Source organism: Cyprinus carpio, chromosome A5 (assembly GCF_018340385.1).
Source record: "Cyprinus carpio isolate SPL01 chromosome A5, ASM1834038v1, whole genome shotgun sequence".
Lineage (NCBI taxonomy): Eukaryota > Metazoa > Chordata > Actinopteri > Cypriniformes > Cyprinidae > Cyprinus > Cyprinus carpio.
Window position 1 is genome coordinate 16,208,808 of NC_056576.1, and position 23,766 is coordinate 16,232,573.

At 35.2% G+C, this 23,766-nt stretch overlaps 2 protein-coding genes across 6 annotated transcripts in view; one reads left to right on the forward strand and one right to left on the reverse strand.

Annotated features, from left to right (window-relative positions):
- Nucleotides 1-6,232: 6,232 nt before the first annotated feature.
- Nucleotides 6,233-17,637, forward strand: LOC109090576 (zinc metalloproteinase-disintegrin-like batroxstatin-1). 4 transcript variants are annotated; one of them, XM_042755261.1, is made up of 22 exons: nt 6,233-6,390; nt 7,958-8,046; nt 8,123-8,196; nt 8,394-8,490; nt 8,620-8,696; nt 9,094-9,289; nt 9,620-9,682; nt 10,008-10,079; nt 10,895-11,064; nt 11,234-11,315; nt 11,741-11,871; nt 12,030-12,207; nt 14,230-14,319; nt 14,767-14,962; nt 15,067-15,169; nt 15,281-15,437; nt 15,617-15,697; nt 15,802-15,880; nt 15,988-16,084; nt 16,167-16,245; nt 16,363-16,449; nt 17,153-17,637. In XM_042755261.1, exons 1-22 carry the CDS (start codon nt 6,330-6,332, stop codon nt 17,186-17,188), a joined length of 2,295 nt encoding a protein of 764 aa, XP_042611195.1. In that variant the 5' UTR covers nt 6,233-6,329; the 3' UTR covers nt 17,189-17,637. The 4 variants fall into 4 exon arrangements, with proteins under 4 accessions (XP_042611195.1, XP_042611205.1, XP_042611200.1 ...); XM_042755271.1 differs by having other exon boundaries at nt 8,412-8,490; XM_042755266.1 differs by having other exon boundaries at nt 8,412-8,490; nt 11,741-11,870; nt 12,026-12,207.
- A 2,312-nt stretch (nt 17,638-19,949) lies between these two features.
- The window catches only part of ppp3cca (protein phosphatase 3, catalytic subunit, gamma isozyme, a), a 34,865-nt gene continuing 31,048 nt past the window's right edge, over nt 19,950-23,766 (reverse strand). The window contains exons 13-14 of one of the 2 annotated variants that reach the window (XM_042755285.1): nt 22,827-22,853; nt 19,950-21,021 (exon numbers count right to left, since the gene is read on the reverse strand). In XM_042755285.1, coding sequence (XP_042611219.1) covers nt 20,858-21,021; nt 22,827-22,853 — 191 coding nt within the window. In that variant the 3' untranslated portion in view covers nt 19,950-20,857. The remainder of the gene's footprint in view (nt 21,022-22,826; nt 22,854-23,766) is intronic. The other variant, XM_042755289.1, reaches the window with a different exon arrangement.

Genomic DNA, 23,766 nt, shown 5'->3' on the forward strand with positions numbered 1-23,766 from the left:
AGTTTATTTAATAATTGACAAAAATTTATTTCTTAAAAAAAAAAATCACTGACCTCCAAATTGTTGAATGGAATGGAATTGTATATAATTTTGTTAAAACCTTTTTTTTTAATTATGCAATTTTTTGTAAAAACAATTTTTTATTTATAAATGGTGGAATGGGATATTTCATTATTATAAAAAAAAAAAAAAAAAAAAAAAAAAAAAAAACTTCTGTGGTGCATCGTAACTACTACTGTTTCTTATCACTGCTTTGTAGACTCATTGTGTTGTAAACACTACCAGGAGTGTTTAAACTGTATATGGTTACCGAAGAGCGTTGCCATGGTATCTGGTCTGAGTGAGCCATTTTCCCCATGACAGTGTAAATGTGGGAGAGCCGTGCGAGAGCGGAAGCATTGCCCAAATACAACTGAGCTAAAGCATGTGTTTACTTTGAAAATAATTTGGCACACTCTTAAAAAAAATCATTCTGAATCTTAAATTGTGCTCTTAAATTACAAATGGGAAACTCACATAAACGTAACAGTTTGTCACGGTAACAAACTTAAGCAGAGCGTGCTTTGAAAGCAAACTGCGTCATCGCACCGCCACACTGACAAACATTCTCCAAATGATGCTCATTAGCAATGAGTAAACCGTGACTCCGATAGACACGTTAGCTAAAGTTAGATTAGCACTACCCTATCGCTGAGGGCCTAGTAGTTTGTGTCTTCAAATGGTTGTCCAAACAGGAAAGCATTCACACGGCAGAGAATTTATTTTCAAAACTTGTGGTAGAGTTTACTGTATCTATTTTCGTCTGCTTACGAGAACCAACAAGTGGCAGACACATTGAGCTAATACAGTGGTTCCCGAGATTGTGATTCCTGTGTGAACACAAGTCTTGCTTATTTTAGATGGAAATCTAAACTGTTGATTCCTCAGCAGATTCCTTAACTATAATTACTAAAACTGAAACTAAAATGTATAAAAGCTAGTAATAGAAATAAAATAATAATTAAAGTTTTAACTAAAATAAAACTGAAAGGTAAAGCGTTAAATAAATAAAAAAATAATAATAAAAAAACTGAAAATGAAAAACTATAATAGACTTTATAGTTCATTAGTATTCTTCAGTGGTTCAAGGCTAATATCCCAAAGCCTGTCAGCCTGTCACGCTCTCTGTCTGTCTCTCTCCCATGACCTGACCATGACGGACAGGATCTCTTTGGAGGACAGACAAAAAAGAAAGAGAAAGAAGAGTCTGGAGACCGCATGCCGGCATGTTATTGTTCATCCTGGCCGGGGAACAAGGTGGAGGAAGGCTGCAATTCCCTGCATGCCAAAAAGCTTTGACCAACAATCCACACCCCCTCAGACGTTTCCTATGTTACTTAATAATAACGGGCCCATGCCAAAACACTAGTTTGGACAAACAGACAATAGGGCCTTTGTCAAATGGCTGTGCATCACCTAAAGCCTTTTGTTTTAATGCTCATTAAATATTCCAGACCTGACCAGGTCAAAAGCTGGCAGAGGTGATTTACATGTAACCAGTTAAATATTTAATAATAATAAAAAGATTAGAAAGGAATTATACGAGATCAGTTCGACTTAACTCGACCTAAACAAGTGTAACTCTCTCTCTCTCTCTCTCTCTCTCTCTCGACATATATATATATATATATATATATATATATATATATATACATAAGTAAACTGGTGGAAAATAGAGGAAAATGTTGCCAAAACGTTAAACCACACTGGATTTTTTTCTTAAAATATTTCTTAAATATAAAATACAGATAAAATTTGCAATGTATTAATTCCATTTTTTGTACAAGAAAAAAAAAATCAAGCTAAAATTTCTTACTGGAACAGTTCATATTTCACACCCAGATGTATAAGATATGTACAGAAATCAGTTTAATCTGAGGTTATGAACCTGTTTTCCACGTGGTAGAATTTAGGGAAAGCGAAAACAGCACTGGAGTCATACAGGATGCAGAAACTGGAACTTCAGTGACATCAGAAGCTCATAAAGAAGAAGTGTAGCCAAATGCAAGAACATCAAAAATGTGTATTAAGGATTTCTGAGAGACAGATATGAGTTCAGTTCAACCCCCCAACACACACAAAAAAGGGACAGAAAAATTAACTGTAATTAACCCCTATTCCCTCCACTGTACTATTGCAACATCCAATAACCTTTCTGCTGAGTATCCTGCTCAAATTAGCTTGAGAAAGCATGGTTTAATTAGGTTTAATATGAACGCCTGGAGTGGGCACTGTGCAGTGAGTGGAAAACAAGGCCTGGTAAGCATGTCAGCAGCCTTAAACCAGTCACCAAGAAAGGAATCAGTCTTGCGGATGGTTTAACTCATCAGAAAAGCCTTGGATACTCATCAGAAGCACAGATAGTGGGGGAAGCAGCATGTTACCACTGAGGTAATATCAGCACTACAATGTAAGAAGTGCCCACAACAAAGTAATAAAGGCTGCAAACTTAATTAAACCCAAATCCACAACCAAAGCACAACCTACTGCATACAAACTACAGGTAAAAAGAGTCACATCTGTCAATCATGTCAACTGCTCTGGCTAGAGCTGATAATTCATCCCTAGTACAAAAGGCACTATTTTGGCTTGCTGTTGTTCTGTTTCATACAGGCCTATGCACATTTTCTTGTGTGTGCACAATGTGCCACACTTGAATGCCAACTCATTTCCTCACTGACAGGAACAGAATAATACACTGAACATGGACTGCATTATATATCAGTATATGACCATTGTTCCGAAAACAGAAACACATGGAAAATCCTTTAACATAAAGAGAAATACAGCACATCATATAGCACAGATTAAACAAACAATAACAACACCTGCCCCACATACACACATAGAGTGTGAATGAGACATTTGGACTGCATTATGAATAAAACAAGCCGCAGACATCATATTAATATGTTTAAAAGCAATTACATCATCCAAAAGCTGACATCTGCGAGATGAGATCATCACTTAATCTCTATAAAACTTAAAAGAGAAAAGGCTAAACAAATCACATAAAAAATCTGCCAATCTCTTTTTCTCTTTATATAAGTTTTTTCATCAGTGATGATGGAGGGTGATGCAGAAGAACAAAACCAGATTAAGAAATTAAACACAAATGTTTCCGCAGGAGAATTTAGAAGTGAATTTCATAGATTTCCCATGATGTAAGAGAATTATTTTATATATTGAAAAAGTATCTACAGTTTTGCATAAAATTTTGCATCCACTTAGTGGTCATAGAAAGCCCTCTTGTGGCCACATCTGTTTCTGTTTTCAGGATTTAGCAACAGAACACATTATTCATAGCTACCCAGGCACCCTTAAAAACAGTTATGTAAACACTTATGAAAAAAAAAATCATAACTATTAAAAGGGAGGTACATCTTTGTGATGAGAAATGTAATTTTAAATAAATCTCAAAAAGGACTATTATGCTTACAACTTGGCTTTGAGTAGTTTGGGGACATTGCCACCAAGTGGTCAAAAATTATAATTACACTCACAAGATATCTCTCTCTCTCTCTAAAAATATTCACACTAAACCTAAAATCTTCATCCAAAAACCTATCAGACTGAACAGGGGTGTAACACAGAGTAGGGTCTATCAATTAAGCTTCTACACTGATATTCTGTAAACACTCGGCTAGAAAAATGTGTCATACAAAGAGCAGCAGAATGAGCAACCGTTATTAAGTGATTCTTTGTTTATGCTTTCACTTAACAATACAGATATAAAGACAGAGGTACAGATGATCCAGGGTCTGAATCTGTGAATGCATTTAGCAGATCAAATACATGCTGCAACTTTACTTTTCTCAAATTATCTTCTTTTATGTTCCATAATTTATGTTAGGTTGTTATAGCCTAAATGTTAATGTGTACAAAAAAAAATTATGTTTGAAAAAACTCTACAATTTGTAATGTCTACTTGATACTTTCTCATTTAAAACAAAAATAGCTTTAAATAATCTTTTGTGGGTATTTTCAGTCAGTTTTATTTTGTGATTTATTGCGATTAAGATGAATTAATCAAAACATCATGTAATTAGTTAGATTAAAAATTTTAATCAACTGACAGCCCTAGTTTTAACATAGAAATCATCTTTGCTGTATAACTCAAAATTTTGTCTCAACCAGTTTTACCCTGAACAAGACCAAATTATCACCTACAATACTTCAGAATACAACTAAAATAATACCTAAAGATATTGCATTGTATTTCCTATTGGAATCCAGATTGTTTCATAATTAGGCCATGTGAGAAGCTCTATAAATCATTTTAATGCATAATATCTGTGAAAGTTATCCTGAAAGTGAAAAAATTGTAGTCAATTTATAATGTTACAAAGGATTTATATTTCAAATAAATTCTGTTCTTCTGAAGTTTCTATTATCACTGTTTCCACAAAAATATTGCACAGCATACAACTGTGTTAAATATTGATCATAATAAGTGCTTCTTGAGCATCAAATCAGCATTTAATGATTTCTGAAGGATCATGTAATACTGAAGATTGGAGTAATGGCTGCTGAAAATTCATCTTTCCCATCACAGGTTAAAAAATACATTTAAAAATATATTCAATTAGAACATTATTTTAAATGGCAAAACTATTTCACAAATAATTAGTTTTTTCCTGGATTTTATATATATATATATATATATATATATATATATAAATTCAGCCTTAGTGATCATAAGAGACTTTAAAAACATCAAAAATCTTACTGACTCAAACTTTTGAACAGTAGTGTATTTATACACGTTTGTCATTTAACACTTTTATGCTCAGGATATCAATGTTGATAGTTTCTTTACATGAGCCTTTCAGGTTCATAATGTTAAATGTCTAATTTACCAGAAACAAAAGGGTTTGACTCACATATTGTTTTTTGATGATCCAGCTTAATATACCAGATCTCAATCCATGAGAAGTTATTACACACGCGAGTGCAGATCCATGACAGAACAGACATTTGAGCAATAGGTCACAAAAGGACAGAGAGCAGGAAGAGAGAAAAGGGCCAGTTTGCAACACAGCCTTAATGGACACTTCATGCTTTCTCCACTCCAACAAGTGAACAGTAGCTTTTTTGGAGGCCTCAGGAGAAGGCACAATAACTGCATTATTGTCCTTGACTTGACCTTGTGTATTAGAAGAAGAGCAAGAATGCATTTCAAAGAAGAAATCACAGAAGACAGGGCAGTAGCTCCCTATTTTTTGCTCACATTATACATTTTCATGAACTGACATCTTTGAGAAAACCCAAAGCCTGAATGAAAAGGGAAGTAACGATGCTGTTTTGAAATTTACTAGACTACCAGACGATGTATTAGCAGACCCAGTATTAACAAGTATGAATCTGCAAGTCTTGAATAAAATTTAAAGCCAAATAAAAAACAGAATGAGGATCAGCAAAGTGACATTTTTTTGCTCATCCTGTGGAGGACTATGGAGGCTTAACGTCTTTTGTCTACACTTTTATCTAAAAATGTAGGCAATTTGCTTTCTATATTCATCCGATAACATTTTGAAAAATAATCATTACATTTTAAAGCAATGTATATCTGTCCAAATCATTCTTTGCCAGTTTAAGGTGTACTTGAATAAATTACATAAAAAAAGGCACATTTTGAAAGGGTCAAAATAATATAATATATCTTGGTAACATAGATGCATTGCAAATTTTATACGTGAAAGAAAGTGGTTAGATACTCTGGCTGTTATTAGGGTGGCAAACTATTTACATATCATTATAACAAAAATTTGGAAAAAGGAAATGTAGAATTAGATTGTGCTTGAATTGTGTTCAGTGGTATAAGATAACAACCTGCTTGACCACCTTGCTCGGAAAGTTTAACCATCAACATTTACCTCGTTGTTTGTCTAGATGATTGCATTTAAACTCTTTTTGTGTGTTTTTGACCAACAAATGTTAAAAGGCAAGATTTTCTAGAACACATAAGTGAAGATTTGCCCAGAGTGATCAATTTATATCGGTCACTTTTTTGGAGCAGTTAAATAAGGCCATTGAACACTCATAAGTGACACCTCTATATAGCGTTTATCAACACTAAGAGCGAGTCTCGTTATCATCATCTCGGTCTGTCTGTATATTTCCTGCATTCTTTTGACACTTTCAGGGGTAGGTCCAAGCATGTCACTAATCTTTCATAACTTTGTGTCACTTCCTGAAAGTGCATGTGTAGAGCCTAAAGAACACTTCAGCTGAACTATAAAGGTTTGCACAACCAAACGATACCATTTCAGTTGTTCTGTACACTGACAATGGCCAAAAGACATCTGATGTTGTGGATCTTCGCTCTGTGTGTTTCACTCAATCCCTCAGGTAAGATACTTGATACACTAGTGCCTCTGCTTCACAATTACTGATTAACTTATCTCTGTGGACTCTTCAGCTGTAATACTACACTGGCTGCACTGACAAAGTCTAAGAGTTCACGCAATGAAAAGTGTCTGATTTTAGAATAATAGAACTTACATTGAAAAATAATGAAATATTTATATTTGTACAGATCCTAGATTTACTAAGGGTCAGGGAAAATCATGCAAATTATATGGAATGCAATATTTGTTGGTTGATATATATATATATATATATATATATATATATATATATATATATATATATATATATATATATATATATATATATATATATATATATATATATAACAAATGTATTGTTTGTATTATTAAAAACATAATTTCAAAACATTATTGCATTTTTAAACCGTTAATTCATATGAAACCACTGGTAACACATTAGATTGTAGTGTATTACATATAAATATAATATATAATATAACTGAACCAATACCAAAAGTAAATAGTATTAATAGAAGAAAGGTGCATTCACAAGCAGATCTACATCAAAATCCATATTAATTCTATTCAGTACTTAACTATAATATAAAGTGTTATCAGTTCATTTTGTTTTTATCTCTCTGTCACTTTTTGGTCAATAGCATTGTGCACATTATATTATTAGATTATATGAAAAGGCTGCAGCATACTTTTAGAAAAGAAAAAAAAAAGTACAAAAGCTGTCACTGAGGTGTTATCTTTTTCTTTCCTTTTTTTTTTAAGTACACTTTTGTACTTTATTTACCCCAAAGGGTGCCTTTAAAGGTACATATTAGTACCTAAAAATGTACATATTAGTATGGTACATAACTGTACCTTTTGAAAAGGTACCGCCCCAGTGAAAGCTATTGCACCTTTTGTACCTTTTTTTTCCTGAGAGTGCAGTTTAATACCTTAGTCTCAGTAACAAAAGCACTTAGTAACAAAAGCACCTCCAGTATTGGTTTAGGAGTATGTGGGGAAGGGGTTAGGATTAGGGAATCAGGTAGCAATTTAAAATGAGGGGGTGTATAATCTGGCAGGGGTGCAGAATTCGGCATAACACCGCAAGTTAACAATTAATTAAATTTTCTACCTATTAAGATTTATTAACGTCTACACCTACCCCAACCCTAACCATACCCCTTACATTAATGCAAATACAGTAATTATTGCTGTACGGCGTGACAAAAATTACACTATTGATGTGTGCATGTCGAGTAGCCACAGTTCTATCCCTTCTAGCCACAGTTGGGTTACATCTGACCTTCAACCGAGACGTAACACCAAATCCACCCAGACATTGTTGTTGCATTTGACCCAGGAGCTGGGTAACACAAAAATTACCCAAACACTAAAAATAACCCTCCAAAAATGACCCAAAAGGCTCAATCCAGCATTTGGGTTAGAAAAATAACCCAGGATTTTTTAAAGTGTGCATCTTAAAGACCATATTTAAATAAATAAATAATCATTACCGTAATTTTGTACTTTCTGACTAATCTGTGCTTCAGTGTCTGTAATTCCCTCTGTTTGTCGATCTGCTATAGTTGGTCACATCCCTGAACTAGATGGAAAAAAGGTTTATGAGATTGTTCGACCAATCAGATTACATGCGCTACAAAAAAGGGATTTAAAGGTGAGTTCTTGTCTACCCACCTGTAAATGTCATTTGTAAATATTTGAATCAAACTAAATCATTTCTTTCCTTGCAGTCAAGACCTGACACAGTGAAATACGCTATGACACTAGGCGGTAGAGACATTAAAATGCATCTCCAGAAAAATGAGTAAGCTTGTCTGTCAGTTACTCATCTGTCATCATTTTGTGTGTGTGTGTTTATCTTGGGATATTTAAAATCTGCATGTTGCAATTTAGAAAAGTTCCATATTGTCATAGACAAACATCTGTTCGTATCAAAACTGCAGTTACACTTTACACATTTTGACTTGTCAGTTTGTCCCTTTTTTGTGACTGATCTGAGAGATGTGTGTTGGTCAACAGTGGCATACTGACTAAAGACTATAGTGAAACTTACTACACTAAAGATGGGATGCTTGTCACAAACACACCTAAGGATCTGGTATGCTACAACTTGTATTACTAACATATGACATATATAACATACAAGTTACAACTGATCAACTATAAATCATTATTGTGATGCGATCCATAAAGTGAGGAATTTATTTAATACCCTTTTCTTCCACAGGATTTATGCTATTATCATGGGAAAATAGTCAATGACAGTAAGTCGTCAGTTAGCATGAGCACCTGCGATGGATTACGGTAGGGAAACACAATTGTAAAAGAGGTTTCTTTTGAACTTTTACAATGACATTAATTTGCTTTAAAAGTACACATTACATTTTTTAAAAAGTTTAAAATATTTAAAGAATTTAAAAAAAAAAATTCCTCCCAATCTATACTGCTGTTTTTATACTAACTATTGCTGCATACTGCAATGCCAGTTTGTTGCCTAAAGTGTGTTCTACACTTTTATACAATTAAAGGAAGCTACAGCATGACTTGTGTTTTCTAGATAAATAGGACACATAAATTACACATGGTTTCCCAATCACCCTTGATTAAGTCACATTTCATGCCAATTGCCTTTTTTTCTCTGTAACCAGGCCAAAAGACCCTACAAATGACATTGTGCCCATTTTGTGAAATGTCTTCACAGAGGCTATTTCCAAACAGAGGAGCAGAGGTTTCTGATTGAGCCATTGTCTGAGGATGGTGATGGTGACCATGCTGTCTATAAGTATGAAAATGTAAATGAAGAGACGCCTAGGGTGTGTGGAGTCACCAACACTAGTTGGGACGAGAGTGAGGAAATCGGTCCTCCACGCATTCTCAAAAGTCGTTCTCGTTCCTCAGTAAGATTGTCTATTCATTTACTTTAGCATAACAAAAAGCAACAAAGCACAATGTGGTTAAACTTTCACAAGAATTAACCACATTCGGGCTGGGTTGTTATTAAGTCTCAAGTAGTGTTCTGCAATGTCAACGCAACAATCACAATAAATTGCAGAAGTCGAAATTGCAAAAAAAAAAAAAAAAAAAAAAAAACGTCCTCGATTAACCTAATCCTGTACATGTTGTAAAGAAAGAAAGGGTAGATAATATTGTTTTCAAAATGATTTCACTGAAGAATTATTATGTTGTCAGCTCTGTAATTTCAATCTATTTCTTTTTCTCTTGATCAGGGGCCAACTTTTTTCCAGCAACAAAAATACATTGAGTTCTTTCTTGTGGCAGACAACAGCGAAGTAAGCGCGGGAATCAAAGCACTTTAATGAATAATGCAGCATAACAGATCTTTTTTTTTTTTTTTACTTATTTTTGGGATCTCAGTAAATATCAGTTGATATCTGATGTTCTAATACAAAAAACCCTCACTGGGTTATAGCAACATATGTGGGATTTTGTGCTTGTTCAGCATTTCTGTTTTTCTAGAATCAAACTGTTCTACATTTTTCACAGTAAATTTAAAATCACTGATGCTAACAGATTTCAGAAAGTGTGTCCAAATACCAGTGTGACTAATGAGTGAAAAAATGCTTTGAATTATGATTCTTTTTTTTTTTCCCTCAGTACAAAAAGATGGACAGCAATCATGAGAAGTTGAGAAAGAGAATATTTGAGATCATCAATTACATCAATGATGTGAGTCAATGATGACGTATATGCTTTTCAAAAGTTCCAGCATGCAAACATTTATGGATCATACAGGATATTACAACTAGGACCTGTGATAACAAGAATTCTTGAGTGTGATAATTAATCATATGACAATCTATGCCATCTACAGATCTTCTGATGAATACTGGTTTAGTGCTTTAGTAAAACTATTTATGGTGACCAAATATGTTTTTGTCACACTAGAACAAAACGCATGTGGAGTCCGAAATCGAAACACCTGTGATTTAAACTCCATTTAAAAGATTGATTCAAGAGTGATTTAAAACAAAGGAACATAATGGCATAAAATTAGTAAAAACATTTAAGATTCTGCATTTCTATAGTTTTTTTTTTTTTGTGTGTGTGTGACAAGGCCCATGACATCCTTGCTTCCACTGAAGCACACAAGATGCAATAAAATGGCTCAAATTTTTCCACAAGCTTGTGAGTCAGTTTCATCCAAATGGGGGAAATGCTAATTGTAATTGGATGTACTAATACTAACTGTAACAACCTTTGATGGATAGCGTGGGTCCCTCTATTGTTTGTCAGTTGAAAAAAAAAATAATAATAAGTGTACTAAATGCATAGATGTGCTAATTCTGTTTTTGAGGAAATAAATAAAATAAAGTAGATTTTTTACCTTTTTTTGTATAATACAATTTGTCATTTAAAAAGGTATTCAATCAGAAAAAAAATTGCTAATGTTTCAGACTTTTGGAAACCACTGTACACAATATACAGTACAGTAACATACTCATCTTTTACTTTTTTTTTTTTTTTTTTTTTTTGCTGTGCAGGTATATAAAGAAATCAACACATTTGTTGCTCTAACTGGATTTGAAGTCTGGACAGATAGTGATAAGATACAAGTGTCTTCTGTTGCTGAAGATACCTTGAACAGATTTACCCAGTGGAGGAACAGCGATCTCATCAAAAGACAGAAGCATGACAATGCCCACCTCCTCAGGTTATAGTTAATCAATACTTTGTCTGCTCCAAGCTGCCGCTATTGTGTTCTACTTTGAAATGGTTTAGGAACTGAAATAGGAAGGAGACAGACTTTAACCACTAACTGAATGTAATCAAGAAGGATTGGTTGAATTTGGATTAAACATTGATTTTTGTCCTTCTCTCAGTGCAGTTGACATTGATGGAATAACTGTGGGTGTAGCTAACACTGGAAGCCTGTGTGGAAGTCTTTCAACAGCGATTGTGGAGGTACTAATATTCTCTCATAAAAAGTCACAAACATATTTCCCAAAAATATGTAATGAAACCAACATGAATGAAAATAAATAAATAATCTAATATGATCACAATAAAGGAAAGGGATATATGCAGAAAGCCAGTATGGAGATGGTTTATGAATTCATTCATCAAATTCAGTAAAATTACGAACAAATACATTTGCATGTTTTTGCAAAAAAACCTTGAAGAGAATAATTTCACAATAATGGAGAAAGGGGAAATATTTTCCATTACAGCATACAGATGATTCACCATGGTTTTAACTGTGGTTTTTCACTTATTGTTGCAATGTCTTATTCTTCCTTCCAAAATAATCTTAATACTTCATTATAATATAGACTAAATAATCATTTGAATGAAAAAAGAAAGTACTAACTGATTTTTCCTCCTCAAAGGATCACAACTCTAATGCTATACCAGTGGGGGCTACTATGGCCCATGAGATGGGGCACAATCTGGGCATGGATCACGACAGCAGCGGCTGCGTCTGTTCTGATAGCACTTGCATTATGACAGCTAAGCTCAGGTACCTACTGCATAAAATTGTTGAACTTGATTAGTTTATTCAAACGTGTTTTTTTTAACAACAAATCTGCAATTTCTACTGTAAAGTTTTATTTTGTAGCTTATGGAGAGCCTAAAACAAAGGTTCTGAACAAATATCACTGCTCCATGTCTCCGCAGCTATTTCATCCCACAACACTTCAGCAGCTGCAGTTCTAGTAACTATGTGAACTATCTGAACAAGAGAAATCCAGAATGTCTTCTGAATATGCCCAAACCAAAAGAATTGATTCAGCCACCTGTATGTGGAAATGGATTTGTGGAGACAGGAGAAGAATGTGACTGTGGAACGGTACAGGTAAGCAGACTAGGGTTTCCTAAATGTGACAATTCAATGATCTGAAAAATGTTTTTGCAAGAAATATCAAAGTAAAGCACCAAAAACTTGTTGTAAAAAAAAGCCCTTTAGAATGACATGGGAAGTAAAGACACTAAAAATTAAATGCATGACTTTATTCCTCACATAAGACGGTAATTTCACTAGATGCACTCAACAAGTCACATCCACATACTATCAGAAGCAAGATTATGTACAGTCGTGGCCAAAAGTTTTGAGAATTACATAAATATTGGAAATTGGAAATGTTGCTGCTTAAGTTTTTATAATAGCAATTTGCATATACTCCAGAATGTTATGAAGAGTGATCAGATGAATTGCATAGTCCTTCTTTGCCATGAAAAACTTAATCCCCCCCAAAAAACCTTTCCACTGCATTTCATTGCTGTCATTAAAGGACCTGCTGAAATCATTTCAGTAATTGTCTTGTTAACTCAGGTGAGAATGTTGACGAGCACAAGGCTGGAGATCATTATGTCAGGCTGATTGGGTTAGAATGGCAGACTTGACATGTTAAAAGGAGGATGATGCTTGAAATCATTGTTCTTCCATTGTTAACCATGGTGACCTGCAAAGAAACGTGTGCAGCCATCATTGCGTTGCATAAAAATGGCTTTATAGGCAAGGATATTGTGGCTACTAAGATTGCACCTAAATCAACAATTTATAGGTTCGTCAAGAACTTCAAGGAAAGAGGTTAAATTCTTGTAAAGAAGGCTTCAGGGCGTCCAAGAAAGTCCAGCAAGCGCCAGGATCGTCTCCTAAAAGAGGATTCAGCTGCGGGATCGGAGTGCCACCAGTGCAGAGCTTGCTCAGGAATGGCAGCAGGCAGGTGTGAGCGCATCTGCACGCACAGTTAGGCGAAGACTTTTGGAAGATGGCCTGGTATCAAGAAGGGCAGCAAAGAAGCCACTTCTCTCCAAAAAAAACATCAGGGACAGATTGATCTTCTGCAGAAAGTATAGTGAATGGACTGCTGAGGACTGGGGCAAAGTCATATTCTCCGATGAAGCCCCTTTCCGATTGTTTGGGGCATCTGGAAAAAAGGCTTGTCCGGAGAAGAAAAGGTGAGCGCTACCATCAGTCCTGTGTCATGCCAACAGTAAAACATCCTGACACCATTCATGTGTGGTGTTGCTTCTCATCCAAGGGAGTGGGCTCACTCACAATTCTGCCCAAAAACACAGCCATGAATAAAGAATGGTACCAAAACACCCTCCAACAGCAACTTCTTCCAACAGTCCAACAACAGTTTGGTGAAGAACAATGCATTTTCCAGCACGATGGAGCACCGTGCCATAAGGCAAAAGTGATAACTAAGTGGCTCGGGGACCAGAATGTTGAAATTTTGGGTACATGGCCTGGAAACTCCCCAGTCGAATTGCAGAGGTCCTGAAAAAGAAGGGCCAACACTGCAAATACTGACTCTTTGCATAAATGTCATGTAATTGTCGATAAAAGCCTTTGAAACATATGAAGTGCTTGTAATTATATTTCAGTACATCACCGAAACAACTGAAACAAAGATCTAAAAGCAGTTTAGCAGCAAACTTTTTGAAAACTAATATTTATGTAATTCTCAAAACTCTTGGCCACGACTGTACATGTACAGAAAATTCTTGACAGGGTTGCTCCAGTGAGATGGGATTACCAATCTCTCATTTATCTTAATTATATAATCTTAATTACACTCTCTGCAGTGTGCAAAATAAACGTTGGAATGCATGTAATATTACTGCAGATGTTTATACGTGTTACTTTAGTCATCAATTTTGGCCAGAACTTGTGTAGGATGGACTGCATACATTACCTGGATGTTCATACATTCATTGCTTGAAGTAAATTACTTTCCAAGAGTTTTTCTAGATTCTCAGTAGTACTTAAAAATACAATTAATTATGTACCCTGAACAAACACACCTAAAATGCTGAGATATCTTAAGACGTACTCATTGGCTTTATTTCAAAACCTGTTTCTACATAGGGGTGTACAAACCCATGCTGCAATGCACTCACCTGCAAACTGACTGAGGGCTCACAATGTGCAACAGGAGAATGTTGTGAGAATTGTAAGGTAAGATTCAAAGTCTGGGGCATTTTAATCAAATTATGAAAGTATCAGATTAACACAGCTGCTTTAGGACATATGATAGCCTACTACCGCATACACTCACACTCCATGCATTTCAACAGTTCTTAAACCACTAAAGCCCATATATTTGTCAAAATCTTTATAACTGATGAATCAAGGGGATTTCCCTCTCATGAATATTGATTAGAATAAAATGAATCACCTGTTCTCCACTGGATGAAATGAAATAGTTCACAATATATCCCCTTAATATGAAAATAAATACATTCAAAAAAAAATGTGTCATTGTTTTCAATAATTTAAAACCGATGTCAACATCTCAAAAAATGTGTTTTATCATATGGTTTCATTCATTTATACTGGTAACTACCAACCAGCTTCTAACCTCTAAAGTATGCAACCTACATGTTTTTTATTCCTCCCCATCAGATCATGTCAGCCGCACATGTGTGTCGTCCAAAAAATGATGAATGTGATTTGCCTGAGTCATGTACTGGAAAATCAGCCTGGTGTCCTGAAGATGTCTTTACAGTCAATGGAATCCCTTGCAAGAATGGTAAAGGCTATTGCTACAATGGCCAGTGTCCACAGAGAGAGGAGCAGTGCATTAAAATGTGGGGTCCAAGTGAGTACAATAATATATTGTTGCAACACAATAATAGTGAAAAATAATCAGTGTTGGGCCCATATGACTGTGTCTATTGTTTCTTTTTATTAAAATAAATAAAGCTGCTGTGGTGGCTAGAAAATATTGCTACGACCAGAACACAAGAACAGAATACTACGCCCACTGCAAACGTAATGGCGGTAGATATATTGCATGCCAAGGACGGTAAGTTTTTACATCAATCTGTCCATTCATTAATCTCTTCACATATCAAACTGTTCAGTTACTATTTTTGTCCCCTCTGATCAAACACCAGTCTTATCTGTCTGTCTACAGAGATGTGATGTGTGGAAAACTGTTCTGTGAAAATGGCGATCCAGAACCCAATTATGGACAGCTGGTAATATTCAGTGAATGTAAAGCTACATTCTACAGCAGTTCTGAAGATGATTATGGGCAAGTTGACACTGGCACCAAATGTGGGGAAGGGATGGTAAGACTGGTCTCTAGATACACGCCAGTTATACACAAACTTCCTTGTAGTTTAATAACTATGAACTCCTTTAATCACCTCTAATGAAAAACTGAAAACATTGTAGGTTTGCTACAGTTGTGACATTCAAGTCATTTACGCACAATGTTTTTTTTTTTTTTTTTTTTTTTTTTTTTCAGGTTTGTAACCAGAATGAGTGTGTTGACCTAGAGAAAGCTTATAAAGCAACAAACTGCTCAGCTAAGTGCAAAGGCCATGCGGTATGACCCAAAATCTTTGACTATTTTAGGTCTTTCAAAAGATACACATACATCAGAATTTGTAACTTGATTCTGAAGAATTAATGTAAGTGTATATGTTACAGGTTTGTGACCACAGAATGGAGTGCAGATGTGAACCTGGATGGCTGCCGCCAGATTGTGAAACACCAGCAGAAAGTGATGGTTTGTCTAAAAGTAGTACCACAGATATTGCACTCAAAATAGCCTCATATACTTTTAGTTTTGAGCATCATGAATGAGATTTTTCTTCTTTTTTTTTTCATTTCAAGGCGTGAATATAGCCATTGCTGTGGTTGTCTGTGTGATACTTCTATGCGGACTGGCCGTCTTTTACAAGCGCAGAGAGAGCACACCATATTCATTCCGGTAAGAGTATAGGAAACTAACACTTTACCACTGGGGAAAGTCAATAAAACAAGTGTATTTAATACTGCTGTTTTCTCAATAGCCATCCAAGGCAGCAGAGAGTTCATGTAATCAACATCCCTGACTACAGCCTTCAGTTGCCAAATCAGAAGCCACCTCCGGTAACTTGCAGTCGCTACTGACTTAATTTCATCATTTCATTTAACCACAAACATAATCTATACCCAGTAAATTGTGAAAGTGTGATCACGACTTTGTGATCTCTTCCTTATTCTTAGGCAATAACGCCTAGAGCACCTCCTCCACCTCCACCCTCGTCAGTCCAGTCCAGAGTTCTACATAATGACTGTATAAATGCACGGCAGGTAGCAAAGCTAACGCTATAATGTGTAATGACTGATGTTCACATCAGTATTTAAAGGAATAGCTCAACCCAAAATGAAAATTCTGTCATTTACTCACTCTCATGTTGTTTCAAACCAATTAAGACTTACTTCTGCAGAATCCAAACGTTCAGCACTCGTGCGGCTCTTGTAATATTCAACATCTACTGAAGAAGTGCGATATCTGTGTGTGAATGAAAAAAAAGGCATAGAAACTATTTTCACTGAATTAAACCAAAGTCCTTTTAAGACAAGCAAAGTCTCTTTAAGACAAGTCATGTCACTCTGCGGCCATCTTTGAAACGCCTCTCGGGCATGCAAGTGCAACTCCTATCTCTTAGAAAGGGGAAACATCAAATTCTCCAAAACTGTTCACTAAGCTTACGATTAAATTTCATATTTGAAATGACCAAAGAATTCGGACAACAAATGTCATAAATGTTGTTACTTTTGCTCAAATCGCATTATAAAAAGCTTATTTTTTGGGCTAGATCAGCCAGAAGGCGGAGTTTCCCATTTTTTCCCCATTCAAAACTATAGACGGTTTCAACGAAACTAGGAAGAACTGAATAAATACGGACAGAATTTTGGGTGTACTATACCTTTTACACTTCCAATCACTGAGCCTAAGAACATTTTGATAAAAAGATTCTATATGACAAGTTTATAATTGTCCCCCTCATAGGCTCTTAGACCACCTCCTCCAAGGGTGTGTATCTAGCACCTGTCAAACCTCAAGAAGTGGAACCATGCAGCAGATTGGAATGGTCAGTCACTCCAGAACCTGCAGAAGGGTTCCAAGTGATTTTCTCTTTAAGAAAAATCAAATGTCTGTGAAAATAACCCACATTCTTAGCATAAATATGAGACCGACACACTGAGTTATTATTATAATTTGACTGTGGAAAAGAATGTCCTTGAGTTAATTAATTTCAAGCCAGGTTTGTTTTTAACTGAAAATTATCTCTTTTTAAATTTCATTTTATTTGTACAGCCTGTTTCTGTGTAATTGAGCCTGCCTTACTGTATGTACAGTAATGATTTTTTGATCAGCTATTTCTTCATTGCATTGTCAACCAAGGTGAAAACAACTGTTCTTTTTTAACCTACACACATACACAAATTGTTACAATGCACTTTCAAGAGATATTAAAAGAAATGCTTTTTTTACATTTTTTTACCATTTAGTTTTATATTTATGAAAACTTGTAAAATGCAATGTGAATGTATGAAGAAAATCTATTTTAAATGCTTTTAAAAGAAAATATGACCAAACGTGAGCTCCACAGTATTTCAATTTTTATTTGTCGTCTTAACTGATACATCTACATAATATCAAGCACTTGATAAAATGGTTGTTCAATTAAATCCCCATATTGTATTTTTAATTATGCTATAGTTGTGCATAAACATTTCTACACATTCCCACAGATGTGTTTAAGGGACTTCATTGAATCTCTGAGCCTGTGAAGGCATAATACTCAACATTTCATTGCAAACAGAAACTTAAAGAGATTCAAACTTCCTCTTTCTTCCACTAAAGAAGTTCAGGTTGCCAGTACACCAAGACCAGGCCACACTCTGTTAAACCATTCAAGGAAAACTGTATACCTGATAATCTCATCTCAGTACTTCCATTGGTATTATTCGAAATACATGCAAATAAATGTAGCAAATTTTCCCTTTGGAGTCCACAGACATACTGCACTGATTTGATCATGCAAAACACACATACACACTCTTCAGGAAATGCTGTATGCTGGAAGGTCACACTGCAATCACATATTTATTTCTCATAAAAGCTGAATTCATACACCTAAAGATGAGCATGACATATTAGTCATATGATTAGATTTGAATGCTTTTGGGATGAAAAAATGAATTTTTAAATCAGTCTCATGTGAAGAACCGGTTCTGTATTTAAAAAATAAAATAAACACACACACACACAAATACATTTTACAAAATTAACTGTTGTCTAAAATGTACATTTCAAATGCTTCCAGAAAATGGGGTGCATTGCTCGTGCATAGCATTAGACATTTAACACCATCGCAAAATCAAAAAATAAAAACCTGCTTTAAAACCAGATGAACCTGCTGCTCGTGTTCAAATGAATAAAAACATGCATTAAAAGGTTTAATGCTCTTCCTCCATAGTCTCTTAAAGTTCTGTATCTGTATGTCAACAGTAGGTGGACACATACCACAATTTTCCCTAAACCTGTTAAAACAAGCAGCCATGTAAAACAAACAAACAAACAAACAAAAAAAAACCTTACCACAATACCTCATATAGTGTTACAGCTCAAACCACCAAGTCAGTTTGTGACACATTTCTCAAACTCAACATGCTTTGTTAATGTCTCAGCAAAAACTGGATGAAATCGATAGTCTGTACGAGCAGTCTCTCAGTGAAAGATGAATACTTTGCATTAAAGGCACAATACGTAAGATTTTTTCTTTAAAACATCCAAAAATCACTAGAACAGTGTTATATATTTTGCTGACTTGTGCACTTGCATTATCCCGAATGTTTCGAAAAATGTTTAAATCCATAAGAAAAAAATAGGAATTTTAACTAGTGACACGGACCGTGTCTATAGTGTCATTGCTTTGCCTGCCTTTGATGTCATAACCCCTCGATTTCCAGTTTTGTTTTGTAGAAAACATATGGAAAAACAAAAGACGCTTTAAGATGCTGTGCAATAGGCCGGTGACGACCGCACAGAGTAGCATTATAAAAGAACTTTCAAATGTATCTAGTAAGATAAATCATCGCTGCTTTTTTTCCCCCACATACACACGACCGAAAGGAGTGGAAGTGGTCAACTGTGGCATAATAAAATCTCCGCTGCTTTCCAGCCGTGTGTCGCACTCATTCAGTGGCCTTGTTTCACTTCGACGACTTTCAGCCTCACTCTGCTTCATTCTACTACGTTACTAAATCATTAGCTCAACCATGAACATGATCCCGAGTCCCATCGGATTGCATCGGCTGTGGGGATGAAGACCACAACTCCCATGATTCCACACTCAGTCACAGCTTCACCAAACTTCGCCTTTGTTTCTTTGTTTGTTTTGAATATGCGCCCTCTAGTGGCGAAACATTACATATTGTGCCTTTAAGCCTGGAGGACATTCTTTAAAGAGAGAATAAGACTTCTGGCTTTTTACGTGCTATGTATAGGTGTTCTCTATTTACAATGACATGCATTTAGTGCAATATTCTTCAGACTGACCCCATTACCTCCTCATCATACCCTAAAATGGGGTTGGTTAGAGCTCTGGCAGCGAACTCATCACAGCACAAAAAAAGACTTTGGCTTTTGAGTCGATCAAAGCAACTTCACACGTCCCAGATTGGCTGTTACACGTGTACATGAGCTTATAGGCATGCTAACAAATTTCACTGTATATTTTAACAAATAAAACTGGTTTGTTGTGTGGCAATCTCATCTATCATATATTTTTAAAAAAAAAAAAAAACATCAATAAGATAAGTGTGGCAGACATGAAATGAGGAAAAGTAAGTCTTGTCTGAAAGTTTGCCCAATGATAGTTCTAAAGAGACTAAAATATCTTCCAGTACAGATGCAGAAGTTTGATGATGTGATTGTGACAGTGCTTTCAAAAGACATGCTTTGTTTTCGCTTTTTTTACTCATGCAAGTAGAATCAAACAACTCCTATTTAAGGTTAATGTTATGGCTACTTACATGTGATGTGTCATCTGGCTGTAATCTGACAAAAATGAATATAAATGCTAGTTTTTCCATGTAGAAATTGACATGTGGAACCCAAAGCAGTTAATATGTTCATTTACTCTGAATCTTACTTGAAACTGAATATTATTAAACAGTTATATAAAATATTTTTCGATAGGCTTTCAGTATAACTTATTTCCCTTACGTTTGTTTTGTCTTAATAAATCCCTTACAGACATTTATTGATAACATACATCAGTATATTCAAACCATCCCTTGCCAAATACATTGTAACATAAAATATTATAAAACTGGGATTAACTAGATCTTCTGATCTGTACACCATCTTGAACCCACATCTCTGTTCTCAAGTTACAAAACTGTAGTTGAAGTTTAAAGGTTGACACATTGTGACTGTATACCTTTTTTTTTTGCACACTTTCAAATGTTCACTCGTCTTTAAAATGTTGCTATCTAGTACATCTAATACATTTCATTCAATAAATAAAATCTCATGTTTGTACTTAGTTGTAAGTGATTTCTCTCTCTGTCTTGTGGAATGGTTCCTCTCCACATCTCAGGCCCTCCTCTGCAGGATCCAGCAGTTGAGGGGTCTTATCTTGTGGTGAACGTGGCAGAGAAAGAGAAAATGCTATGGAGCAGAGGAAGAGTGCAAAATCTCCCCTTACACATTCCCATCAGTGCCGTTTTTCTCGTTGGCAGCGTTAACTGTGGTACCGTCAGGTTGCTGGCCGTCCTTCCGAGGCGGCATCCGTTCGTTTATTCGGTCCAGGCCACGAGCTTCTTCGAAGTTGCGGATTTTCCGTGTAGGAGAGAAGCCTTGGATGGCTACCGGGGAAAAACAAACAAACAAAAAAAAAAAAAAACAAGGAAAATTAGGTAGTTAGGAAAATGTGCATGAAGATTATTGATAACTTTCAGTGTTAAAATCACACACACATTCATGTCACATGATACACAACACCAACTGTCTACCTCATGTCTTGCTGTGTACACTACAGTTCAAAGGTTTGAGACTGGTAAGATTTTTTTGTTGTTGTTGTTTAAGTATCTTATGCTCACCAAGGTTGCATTTATTTGATTAAAAATAAAAAACAGTAATTTTGTGATTTTGTGTTATAATTTTATAATTTTTAATTTTTTTATTATTTGTTATGTTGTTATTTGATGATTCTTCAGTATTCTTTGTTGTAAATTATTCTTATATTATGATTTTTTTGTGATATTTTTATATGAATTGAAAGGTCAAAAGTACAGAATTAATTTGAAATGGGAATCTTTATTAACACCTTTACTTACACATTAATGTCTTTACTTCCACTTTTGATCAATTTAATGCATCTTTGTTAAAGTATTACTTAAAATCTTACTGATGCCAAACTTTTCAACAGTAGTGTACAGTATGTCTAGTAAATTAGTATAGTGATGTTTCTGCTACAGGAAATAGAACATAATAAAAAATAAAAAAAACATCACAGTAAAAACAAACAATGGTCTACGCAAAAAATGGTGGCAACAACTGCAATTTTACAATTATGAGATGCAGTAAAAAATATAAAAATGTATAAAAATACCTTTTTACATAAAATCAGGTCATATATAACATTTTAGACATTTTATTTATATTGTGCAAATACAGAGAGAAAAACAAAATAGTCAAATGGGACTGAGTGTATTATTTACAGCACTGAAAAAAATGGGATTGAGGGCCAATTTATTTTAATATTCTAAAGGAATATGACATCACATATCACTCATACTTTAAACCACAAAAAGAGCTGAACACGTATCCAACCAACCAACATGCACGAACAGGAAAGCTGATTCTTGCACAACTAACAGGCTTATGTCCTATAGCATTTTTGAAAACACTGCCAAGGTGAATCATGACTGGTTCCAGTTGACAAAGCAAACACAAGATACCTACTCAACACCAGTAAAAACAGAGACGCAGCTGAACTTAAGCAACTCAACAGCGCTCTGGCACACTTAACATTTCATGCCAGTGTGTTTATTTGTGTTTGCTTGCACAATAGCTTAGAGCCTCTGTACATTACAACAGCGGGCGAGAGGCCTTAGGCAACAGTGTTACGTGTGAACAGAAACAGACAGTCTTAGGAGCGCAGAGTCATAACGAGATTAGAATCTGAAAATGCTTGGTGGAGGGAGGTCTTGGCCTCCCTGCCAATCGCATGGCAGGATGGGAATTAGCACGCTCTAGCCAGGGCCCGGGACTAACCAGCAAACTCCTCTGGTCAACAGGAAACAGCTAATTAATGAGGTGAAGCAGAGCTGGGACTGAAAGCCTCATTCCATCACTGCATAGACGGTTTCAAGTGTCCGCATCCATCATTTATCACTAAAAATGTTGGCCTGGAGTAATTTCAGGCTCTTTTGTAAAATCTGAAACTCATAAGGAAAAGAAATGCCTTTAAGAAACGAGATCCGCTTTGTTAGGCTATTTTCAATTAAATTCACAAAAATATAGTGGTGCAAGAATACAGATTTTCCATGATTCGTTTAAGACACACAGACAGACGCTGGGGTGAACGGCAAGGCACAAAAAGACACAAAGGAGAAAGAAGAAAGCACAGCATATAGGGGCAGGATATGACACAGTACTGCCAGCGTACCTCGACCCTCCTTTGCTTCTATGGCTGCTGTATTAGCAAGCACAGCAGGAAGTAGCCCAAAATGAATGGAGAGAGAAGTTATATCAGAGTGATTACATTACACCCCAAGCATATTAACCCCACACACCAAAGCAATGCAGTAATATTAGCAGTTATAGAACCCAACAGTATTATAAACAGTGCAAAGAGCAGTTAGTGACAGAAAAGGCAGTTAGTTCTTTACAACCACAGTGACTGTTTGGCCATTTATAATTCACTGATGGTCAGTACTAGGGCAAAACAGGCTACAAAACATAATAAATCAAAGATTATGCATCACTGAAATACATGTTCAGATGTTTTAACAAATTTAGGTGCAATCTCTGACTTGCCTATCAATCGATATTTATCAGATAAACAAATAATGTGTCAAATATTATACATACTGACACATATGAGTCAATGAATTGAACATTATTAAACTGAGACTACAGGATTGGATTCAAACTAATTTATAGCACCATATCTTGAATTATCACCACTTTCACAAAGAAAATCTTAAATGCAGAAGACATTTCATGAAATTAGCTTAAGATCTCATACAATTTCTTTATAGTTTCGACATAGACAAGTTGACATATCATGCCTGTGAGCACAATTAAAAACATTAAACTAAACTATATTTTTATGTATATATTAAACTTTATTATATTATAAAACTAGAACTAGAACTATAAACTCACCAGAGAATTCAGAAAGATGGAAAGAGGACCATAAGCATAAAGACTGATTCCACCTAAATAAATGCTAAATATTAAACACTAAATACAGAGATCTTGAATACAAAATATTATTTATATTAAATAAATGCGAATTGATCTCTGATTTGGAGATTTTCTACAAGCAAGAAATTCAAGCAGACACAACTATTCAATGCTGTATAGGCTGAAGTGAGGGGATG

Excerpts from the sequence above, each read along its gene's own strand:
- LOC109090576 (XM_042755261.1), top strand. The coding sequence starts at position 6,330 with ATGGCCAAAAGACATCTGATGTTGTGGATCTTCGCTCTGTGTGTTTCA. Across the intron at positions 11,872-12,029 it reads ATTATGACAGCTAAGCTCAG|CTATTTCATCCCACAACACT; the intron begins GTACCTACTGCA and ends ATGTCTCCGCAG. Across the intron at positions 16,085-16,166 it reads AGCACACCATATTCATTCCG|CCATCCAAGGCAGCAGAGAG; the intron begins GTAAGAGTATAG and ends TTTTCTCAATAG.